At 36.6% G+C, this 10,978-nt stretch overlaps 1 protein-coding gene across 1 annotated transcript; it reads left to right on the top strand.

Annotated features, from left to right (window-relative positions):
* The first annotated feature begins 6,573 nt into the window (after positions 1-6,573).
* Positions 6,574-10,720, top strand: cytip (cytohesin 1 interacting protein). Its single transcript, XM_059343178.1, has 8 exons — positions 6,574-6,822; positions 7,176-7,225; positions 7,382-7,436; positions 7,590-7,692; positions 7,947-8,040; positions 8,158-8,224; positions 9,344-9,410; positions 9,611-10,720. Exons 1-8 carry the CDS (start codon positions 6,655-6,657, stop codon positions 10,087-10,089), a joined length of 1,083 nt encoding a protein of 360 aa, XP_059199161.1. The 5' UTR covers positions 6,574-6,654; the 3' UTR covers positions 10,090-10,720.
* Positions 10,721-10,978: the final 258 nt, after the last annotated feature.

Raw genomic sequence — 10,978 nt, 5'->3', positions numbered from 1 at the left:
CCAAGTGTATTGAAAAGTATTAAATGGATCACGTTGACATTTGGTATAGACATTCCTGGTCCCCAGAGGATGAACCATCATATATTCGATGATCCCCATAACGTTAAAGGGATAGTATGGATTTATTGAAGTGGGGCTGTGTGAGGTACTTATCCATAGAGTGTATTACTACAGTAGATGTAGCCTGGAGAAGCTAAACAATGCACGGCTGTGACAAGGATAGCACAAAATGTTCAGTCATGGAACATTTTTTTCCATTGACCACACTTGTTTTCTTCAGTTTTTTGTTCATTTTAATGTCTGGTACAACTAAAGGTACATTTGTTTGGACAAATATAATGATAACAACAAAAATAGCTCTTAATAGTGTAATTTATGAGCTGGTATCTAGCCATTTTCCATGGTTTTCTTCATAATGATTTTGGTTATTATCAAGAAAACCATGGCAAATGTCCAAACAAATGTACCTTTATTTGTACCAGGCATTAAAATGAACAAGAAATTGAAGAAAACAAGGGTGGTCTAATCTTTTTTTCCATGACTGTATATAAAATTACATTCAAATATAACATTTTAAGACTGAAACCAAGCACAGAAAAATACAAATATAATAATAACAACAAAAATAGCTCATAAGAATTTAATTTAAGAGCTGATATCTAGACATTTTCCATGGTTTTCTTGATAATGGTTTTGGTTATTATCAAGAAAACCATGCAAAATGGCTAGATATCAGCTTTTAGTTGTAGTTGTAGGAGAGGTCTAATATTTTTTTCCATGACAAGAGACATCAATCTAAATCAATATCAGTTTAAATGTACACTAAATATAAAATGTCTGTCTCTTTTCTAACTGGGGACGTGCTGACCACCATTTACTGTAGGTAATACACTGATTATTGAAAAGTACCTCACACAATAACACTTGGAACTATTTATTTAAATAAGATTTAAGCCTTACAAGTCAAGTCTTAGGCTATTCTAAAATCATCAGAGTAAACTGTTAATTGACCCAAACTTAAAAAAATCTAATTTTAATTATGACGTTGTCTCCATTTTATAACAGCCTCACAGGATCAGTAGAGAGTAGGCTTTTTTTTGTCTTGTCCTTTACATAAAGAGAAGTACAGCTTTAAGCTCCTGCTATGAATTTTGCACATTTAAAGCTTTCAGTTGCTGAAAATAAGCTGCTCTCTGACAGGTGAATGCTACTTTGTAGCTCAGACATGAATGTGAAAAGTTACATTATATATTTCTCAATATATTTATTCACACTGGAAGCATGTTATTCAAATTATATAATCTTTGCCATCCTAATACACAAATCAACAAATACAGTACAGTATATTTTAGGAAACAGTCCATTTTAAAAGCCCAGTAGCAGATTTCCAAATTTACCAGATAATTGTGATAAAAACAAAAAACAAAAACAAAAAAAACATCAGACCTTGATAAAGAAACACAAGAGGAAAACACATTGTTTTTTGGTAGTGAATCAGTTTTTAAGAGTCCTTCAAACTTTACGATCACATAGGTCATTTGTTCTTGCTGTTTATTATGACCCAGAGGAGCAGTTCCTAAATGGTTAATCTACTAGTAGCAGTAGATAACAAGTCCCTAAAATTGAACTTAATGATGGCAAATATAAATGTAGTTGTGAAACGTTGTGAAATGGTTGGAGAATGGTTAGGTTTTGGAAAAGATTCCAGTTTGGGTTAAAATAAGTAATTTTTTAAAGTGACTTAGTTTAAATACGTAACTTAAGTTAACTTAAATATGTCAGTTAAAATAACTCAATGTTCCAGTATGAACTATGTCCCAAATATATAGTATGTGTAATGCAATATCCCAAAAAATACCAGGATGTTCTTCTGCATCAGGTTGAATTCTGCAGTATGCAAGCCATGACAATTTTATGAAGTAGTATTTTGAATATATACATACTGCATGCAACAGTATGTACTTTGTAAGGACAGCTGCAGTATGTACTAACAATAAAACGTGTGCTAACAGCAGATAAACAGCAGCCTCCAGGGTTAAAGTCCTGTGTGTGTTTAACACTGACTTTGTCGCTCTTTATACTACATTCCCTAACTTCCCACTATGGCCATCATAACAGTAAATATGGGTCATGATAAGCTGCCTGGACAAAAGACTTATGGGGTCGTTTTAGACATTTCACTTGGAGGACACAGTCGGGCTGATGCGTCCACATTTGATCACTGATGCCTGACTGTCTGATAGGGCCTGTAAAGCCTTGTCATAACTGGCTTAGGGAAAGTGCACATGGGTGAATCTGTGCACCGTGTGTGCTTGTACACGCCCACTTGTGTGAAAGTGTGCCTGTGTGTGTGTGTGTGTGTGTGTGTGTTTCATACCGTATGAAGTGATCCTGTATTTAACCCTTTATCGGGCAACAAACTATATTTGGTAACTTCAGGTAATATTTCGAGAAAAAGTTGCAAATTTACTAGTTTAAAGTGGCAAATCTACAAGAAAAAAAGTGGGGAAAAAAAACTTTTTTCTCACAGATTCACCACTTTAAATCTCATAAATCTGCACATTTTTTTCTCGTAGATTTGCCACTTTAATCTCGTAAACTTTTTCTCAAAATATTATTTTCGTATGTTTTTTTTGTTTTTTTTTACACATTCTTGCTGTATGTAATATCCTCCAATATTGTCTAGGGTTGAGATTTGGAATTTGCAAGTATTTCAATGAGTGCCCTATTAAGGGTTAAAGTGGTGAATCTGGGAGAAAAAAGTAGCTTTTTCCCCACTTTTTTCTCTTAAATCTGCTACTTTTTTTGCGCAGATTTGCCACTTGAAATCTCTTATATCTGCAACTTTTTTTCTTGTAGATTTGCCACTTTAATCCAGTAAATTTGCAACTTTTTTCTCAAAATATTACCTGAAGTTACCAAATATAGTTCTTTGCCTGATAAAGGGTTAAAGATGTGAAACTGATTTATCATCTCAGTGTTTGTGAAACAGGTGCTGTGCAGAAAAACCTGTCCAATTTCTATTCGTAATGACTTTCAGTTCATCCTCAGTTAATGTACATGATTTTAGCTGCAGAGGCGAGTTACATACTTACATATGCTGACACATATAAATGTTCTCCTTTTCTGAATGTGTCATGATTACTGGGTGATATGTAGCATCAGCTGTGTTGCCTCTTGAAAATAAGCTATGTACAGTAGCCTGTCGCTCTCTTGACAAATATCAGTTAATCTACAAGTCTTAATTATTTCTATAAATTTTATTAGTTGATTTCAATCATGGGATCATTTTACTGTGTGTGTTGCAGAATACAGATATGAAATATCGAGAAAAAAATGCAGTATTAAAGCTCTGCCTGTGTCCACTGAAAATACTTGTAATATAAATGTGTTTTTTTATCTGATGTTGCTGAGCCGAGCTTATATTTTGTCTGTTGTGTCATATCTGCTTCTCCAAGAATCAGACAGGTGGCACAGCTGATAGCTAAGCATATAAAAGACTTATCAATCATTCCAAAGAGGAGTGACCACCATGTGCAATTTCTGACTGGTGTCTTTTTTTATATATATATATATATATATTGTATATGAAATCGCTAAATATAAACAAATGGGATATCGCTTTCATAAAATATATGACCTACTTATTGATTTACAAACCATCCAGTTATTTAGATCAATACTTTTGATTTATGTGAAACTGTTTTGTGTCGTTGCTCAGATTTCATGCATTGTATCTTTTCTCTTGCACTATTTATTCTGTATAGAAATAAGTGATATCAATGGGTCAATAAAATGTTTTTCATCAGAGAACTGTTCACACGACTTTATTGACTATAAAAGTATGTTTTTTAAAGTATGAATTGTCCCCACCTTGCAATTGTGAATGTGAAACACTGATTGTGCAGAGCTATGCACATCACCGCACGTAGGTTAGAATTTCCCGTAACAGCTTATCTGAAACACGTCCTTTTTATCTTCCTCATCACAAAACTTTACCTTAACTGACTCATCCGTGCTTTCTGTTCTACTGCTCTATTTGTGCGCTGTGTTTATGATATGTCCGTTAGACAGAGGAAATAAAGTGTTATACTGAGGCCATCAGCACTCCGCAGATGAGTCATCGCCACAAGATTGTGCTGTGAGTTTCTTTAACGGATTTTTACTGAGCTGGCTGTCACCTCAGAGAGGTTTAGTGGAGGTTTATGGGACACAAATGACACAGCAAAGGATTCAGTTCAAAATGTGACAAAATGATAATAGCTTTAACCTTTTTTTTTTGCTTGATTAAAAGATGTTTTCACTTTTTTCACATTATGGAAACTGTGTGAACAGAGTACATTTACAGACTGTAAACAGACTGTAACATTGCAAGATAACCTAATTATATTAACAACATTGATGGATTTTGAGACAATGAACAATGTTAGAGGCCGCCCACCCTGTTTACACAGGAACAAAACACCCAAACCAAAGATGTGTAAACAGTCTGCTTTTAGTCATTTTGTGTCCCTTAGTGGTTATTTGGCATCCATTCTTAATAATTTTATGTCTCTTAGTGACTGTTCAGCACCTTTTTTATTACCTTTGTTATTTTTGCGTCTCTTTTCTTTTGTTTTGCATCTATTTTTAACAATTTTGTGTCTCTTTGTGGTTGTTTTGCATCTATTTTTTGTATTTTTCCGTCTCTTTGTGATTGTTTTGCATCTTTTTTGTATTTTTTGCATCTCTTTTCTATTGTTTTGCATCTATTTTTAATAATTTTGTGTCTCTTTGTGATTGTTTTTCATCTTTTTTATATTTTTCCATCACTTTTCTATTGTTTTGCATCTATTCTTAATAATTGTATGTCTCTTTGTGACTGTTTAGCACCTTTTTGGTATTTTTTGCATCTCTTTTCTATTGTTTTGCATCTATTTTTAATAATTTTGTGTCTCTCTGTGATTGTTTTGCATCTATGTTTAATACTTCTGTGTCTCTTTGTGATTGTTTTGCATCCATTTTTGTATTTTTCTGTCTCTTTGTGATTGTTTTGCATCTTTTTTTGGATTTTTCCATCACTTTTCTATTGTTTTGCATCTATTCTTAATGATTTTATGTCTCTTTGTGACTGTTCTGCACCTTTTTTGTATTTTTGTGTCTCTTTTCTATTGTTTTGCATCTATTCTTAATAATTTTGAGTCTCTTTGTGATTGTTTTGCATCTTTTTTTGTATTTTTCCATCTCTTTTCTATTGTTTTGCATCTATTCTTAATAATTTTGAGTCTCTGTGATTGTTTTGCATCCTTTTTTTGTATTTTTTCCATCTCTTTTCTATTGTTTTGCATCTATTCTTAATAATCGTGTGTCTCTCCGTGAATGTTTTGCATCTTTTTTGTATTTTTCCCTCTCTTTTCTATTGTTTTGTATCTATTTTTAATAACTTTGTCTCTATGTGATTGTTTTTCACCTTTTTTTGGTCATTTTGTGAGTCAGACCACACACAGACCACTGAGGCCCCTGGGCTCATTCAGATTAACAAACACTGCTTTAGAATGCCTTTCAACACAAAACACACAAAAATCTGATTCTAGTCTTTCTGTTTCATCACATATTAGAGTCATTGATGACATCCAATGCTTTTCTGTCATGCACTTTAATCAAGCAGCAGCAGAGTTCATGCTGTCAATGTGACGAACAAAATGTGTTTCTCCTGTACTTATAGTGGCAAAACTGCGGAAAAGAATTTGCAATGTCCTGGTGAAATAGGAGATCTATGTTCCAGACGGTCCCGTGGTCGGTTAGCCAACGGTTCTGCTGCGGGTCAGTGGGGCAGAGGGGGATTGCTGCTGTGAAGCAATCTGTTAGTTTAAAGAGTATTTCAACTGGGTTTATATATACAGTACTCCCGATCGAAGCGTAAAGATAATTTTGTCTGATTTTCCAAAGAACTGCAGCTTTTGTGCATGGTGAAAGATGATATTCTTTCCCTCCAGATTAAACAGTGTACCTTTTGTCTGCATGGGTGTGGTAGAAGGTTTGTGCACTATAGTTCAGTTTTCTTTACCCCATCATCAGCCTTTGTTTCCGTGGCTGCCGGCCTGTGTGTGTGATTTCCCTTTTGATCCGACCATGTCTGATGCCTTCGACCCAATGACCCATACTGTCTGTTTGGGGAGCGTGACACTGGCCCCGAGCTAAATCAGCCTTTTGTCTGTCCTCATAAGACAAGTCTCCCTGCTTGGCAGAACACAGGACTCAGGCTCAGACCGAAGCTAAGCCCATTGAGAAACTGAGAGTGAGAGAGGCTGGAAGCAGGTGCAGGTGGAGGCGTGAGGTGGCAGTTTCTCATGCATTGCTGATTTCTGACAGACCATAAATCGAATTGCTTAGACTGCAAAAAAAAGGGAAAGGGACTGTTTGAAGGGGGATAATAAGAAAAAGCTAATTTCTTTTAACAGCAAGCCCTTCCTTCTCAAGAAAGAAGAAGAAGTTAAAAGAGGTGAACAGGAAATAAGGTACGTGGGGCTGCAGATGCAGGTCTACCACAGCCGTCACATGACGTGGATTTCCGCTTGACACCCTTTGCTGCTGGTTGCACAGCGGGGCAGGGCCACACAATCACTGAAGAGCTGCTGCAGCAGGACATGATGGTGCTTTGAGGACTACTCTACCATGCAGTCCACCATGAATTTCAATGGACTTCCACGCCAGGGCAGTCAAGAGAATTACATTCTGGATAATACTCTGAGGAAGAAGTGCTCCCTGTGGTACCGACGTTCACTGAGGGGAAACAATGATCGACACCGGCACAACACAGCCTCATTGCCCAGAGTTAGCAAGGTGAGAAAAGAAATCAAGTTAATCAGTATATGTCTGGAATATAAGGTGTAAACACACACACTTCTGCAGTTCAATTAAAACACTGTAAAACAATAAAACTGCACAAGAGCAGAGATTTTTTTTCTTATACATTGTTTAAGAACGAAAAGCAGGTCACTGATTTACCACCAACTGTGCAGCAGAAGTACAGCAGCTCCCTGCAACTGGCCAAAAGCCTTTTAACAATTTTAATCTTTTGAGTTATTTAGCACTGTAGGATCAGCATGTTCTCACATTTTTAGTTCCCTGAGAGGTTTAAAACCTGAACCTGTTATATTGTTTTAAAGAGGAACTCTGCATTTCTCCCTCTGCAGCCTAAACTCACGCACTCCAACTCGCTGGTGGATTACTCTGACCCACAAAGGTAAATATATCAAACCTGATGTGCAATTTATCATACAGTAGAAGGTTTCACCTTTAACTTTACTACATGTGAAATATTGCATATTTTGTTTTTGCAATATATATTTTATTGAAAGTAAATTAAGTTCCTTTTTTTTTGCATTTCTCTTTTGCACAGGACCACAATCATACTGGAAAAACAAGACAATGAAACATTTGGTTTTGAAATTCAGGTAATTACATTTTTTTAATCATTAAGAGGAAGCACATTTGTTTCCCTGTCATGCTTTTTATTGCCTCCTAGAGTCATGTTTATGCTCACCGCACCTGTAAGAGGACTTTTTTGTGGAAAGTATTGTTTCTCAGACAAATTGTTTTTTGTGCAGACCTATGGCCTGCAGCTGAAGGACAGCTCTGCAGTGGAGATGTGTACGTTTGTGCGAAAAGTGCAAGAGGACAGCGCTGCTGAGAGTGCCGGCCTGACCACAGGTGAACCACCCACATCCTCTATAGCCTACAGGCCCGACACAGGCTTTCAATCACACGAAACATCAATCACACAGAATACAGACCCTGTAATGACTTCCCGTTGTACATAGATGATCAGATATCTCACTTGCCACACATGTGAACGCCCAGCCACCCACACACACACACACACATATATACTGATGCACAAACACATCCACAATGTGTTCTCGTAAATGATAAGTTCCTTTTTTCTGCATCCTCATTTATTATAGGAGATATTATCATCACTATCAACGGGGTCAGCATCGAAGGATCATCTCATCAGCACATACTGGATCTCATAAGAGAATCAACCAACAATCTAAAGTGAGTGACATTTATGAAAAAAAATTATAAATCCACTTCAAGCAGTCAAAACAGCATGATAATATGTGCGTTTTCTTTTAAAAGTGTGTGTAATCATGTGTAATATTTTGGTTCCAGGATGGAGACTGTATGTGGCAACGTAGTGAAGCAGATAGAGCTGGAGAAGAAGATGAACCTGCTTAAGGTGAGTCTCTTCTTTGACCCAGCCCATGTTTGTTGTTGACATACTGCAGCGCTGTGGTTGCATTGCAGCCTACAAAACGACTAAACTAAGCCACACAAACCAAGCTGGTTATAATTACAGGCTGAGCTATAGTATGTGAAACAGCTCATACTACTAATCCCAGGTGAAACAGAAACGCCCTTAAGTTGTGCTTTATTCAATGTACTTATCACTGTAGAAACAAAGTGCATACTGAATGTGCTATTTTACAACAACTTTAAGGATGTTAAGTGTTCTTTTAGATGAGGTTAAGTTAAATTTTTAGCTATTAATGATATATTTTATTGTTCAATCAAAATGCATAACTTTACATTACATTTAAAATACTCTTTTCTGTCATATTTGAGGGACTCTTAAAAACAGAAAGTTGGTAGAAAAAATCCTTTAAAAATCATACTTCTCAAAAGCTCAAAAAGTCTATTTAGAACACACTTAAAGTTGAATTGTTTTGCAGTACACACAGTAAAACTAAATAGTGCTGTTAGTAATATAATAATAATAATAGGAATGGATATTTTGGGGGGTAAATACACAAAACGTTGCAAATAAAAAGCTTCTATTTTATTATATTCCATAAAAGAATACTTAAGAGCTTATTAATGATGCAAATATTTAAAGTATAGTTTTTTATGTTGAAAAAAATCAATTAATGTTTTTAAATGCACCTCAAGAAAGCAAGTCAAGTCAAGTAAAAGAGCACATTTAAAAACAACCTCAATTCACCAAAGTGCAGTACAGTTATTAAATTAGAAAAAAAAAGCATAAACAAATATAGTAATAAATAAAAAACAATGAAAACAATAAAATAAAAATAAAACAAAAAATAAATAAACTATATTTAAAAACAGAGTTAGAGTTAAAAAAAAGGAAAGAAAAGAGAAGAAAAAACACATAAAAAATGTACTATTAGCATACTATGGGAATTTTGATTTGATGAAATTCTTCCTGTTGTAGAGGAAACCCACTGCAGAAGAGTTGTCTGCTCTCACATTGAGATATTCTCTGTTGGTAAATGCTTTGACTGCAGAACTTGAAATGATTTCACTGGAAGTAAAGCTTTGACGTCTTTTGCCCATACAGCAATCACTACGTGAGAAGTTGGTGGAGCTGCAGGCCCTTACATTACAGGAAAAGCGGCTAACGCGAGGTGAGAGGCTTTGACAGACCACAGACGCACTTCCTTTCTCACAGTGTCATGTTTCTAAGTGACAGTTAATCAAGTGTAAACTCCAGATAAAAAGATGAAGGAGTTCCCCAGAGAGATGAATACAGAAGCTGCTGACGGATTTCCTGCTGCAAACTTCTCATCAGCTGCAGCTTTTCTCTAAACTTTGTTTATGTTTGCAGGTAACTTGAACAACAGCAGCCTCCACCTCTCCTTGGACTCATCTTCAACTGTGAGCTCCCCCATAAGCCGCATTGGCCGGCGTTTTTCCAGTGGCAGCAGCTACAGGAGCGTGATGTCAGAGGACAGTGACCAGGCCAGTGTGTTTGGAGATCTGTGCTCTCCCAGTCCCTGCAGCGCAGCCAGCACCACAGACGACAGCTGCTTCTTCTCCAGAGATTTCCCGTCCCGGGACAGCCCCTGCAGGTTATCATCGGGCTCCGGCCACCATCACCAATCCCTCGCCCGCTCCAGCAGCTCCAGCTTGGCCGGCAGCAGCAGCTCCCTCTCGCCTTCCTGGGAGGAGACGAGGATCACCTCCTTGTTCGGCACCCTGCCCCGTAAAAGCAGGAGAACCAGCGTTCGCAAACACATCCTGAAGTTACTTCCTGGACTCCAGCGATCAGTTGAAGAGGAGGAGACGGGAGCAAACACTCAGTGACTTGTTGCTCACATGCTCCTCTGATTATAAGGGTTCACAAAGTTTCTCATGCACATGTTGCAGAAAGAAACAGACTGTAATGAAGTGACTCCACACACTTAAAGTGGAGGATACCCTTAAAAAACAGTTTTTCCTTCATGGGAACACAAATATGATGGACATTTTGACATTTGTCTACCCATGAGGGTCCAGAGCCTTAAATAGTAGCCTGTTTGGCTGGTGGTGGCACAACAGCATTATGAAAATATTCTCCCTTTGTTTAAATGAATGTATATTGTAAATAGATGAGATTATGTATCCTACTAGCTTGAATATAAATTGCATTAATCAGAATAGTCTGAACTGCAGTTGCTGTCATAATGTAGCACATTTTTGTTTTATTAAATTGAGGCTATTGTGAACTAAAATACATCAGAGCCATTCATTCTTTTTTAGGTCTGACATTTAAACAGTGTTTCTGTCACGTTCAGGTGCTCAAAACCAAAACCAAAGCGCTGCTCAGTATAGATGTCTGCTCAGCTCAAAACAGGATGTGGGTAGAGACGTAAAACTTAACTGTCTTTATTTCCAACATTATTTTCAGGCTGTATACAGGTTTCGGTGTTGACTGAAACTTGTCATTTCAAATCAAGACCTGTATGCAAAAAAAGATAATAAACTTGTAAAGACGTGCAAACCCACCAGTGTCGTCCTTGATATAGTACCACATAATAATGCATTCACTCATTCTAAAAGGATGCTTCTAACAGGAAATGTGTCACTTGTGCATCACACAGTCTGTTGATAATGCAAATAATATCATAATTTACTCATGCACATAAACAAATGTTTTTTCTGAGGAATGCATGACAGTTTGTAAAAAAAAAAAAAATGAAGATATAACACTTGA

Source organism: Centropristis striata, chromosome 10 (genome assembly GCF_030273125.1).
Source record: "Centropristis striata isolate RG_2023a ecotype Rhode Island chromosome 10, C.striata_1.0, whole genome shotgun sequence".
Lineage (NCBI taxonomy): Eukaryota > Metazoa > Chordata > Actinopteri > Perciformes > Serranidae > Centropristis > Centropristis striata.
Note: the sequence above shows the minus strand (reverse complement) of the source record. Positions and strands in the feature narration are given on the sequence as shown.

Coding starts and splice junctions, on each gene's coding strand:
- cytip (XM_059343178.1), top strand. CDS start 6,655: ATGCAGTCCACCATGAATTTCAATGGACTTCCACGCCAGGGCAGTCAA. Junction 7,226..7,381: donor GATTACTCTGACCCACAAAG/GTAAATATATCA, acceptor TCTTTTGCACAG/GACCACAATCATACTGGAAA. Junction 8,041..8,157: donor GAATCAACCAACAATCTAAA/GTGAGTGACATT, acceptor TTTTGGTTCCAG/GATGGAGACTGTATGTGGCA.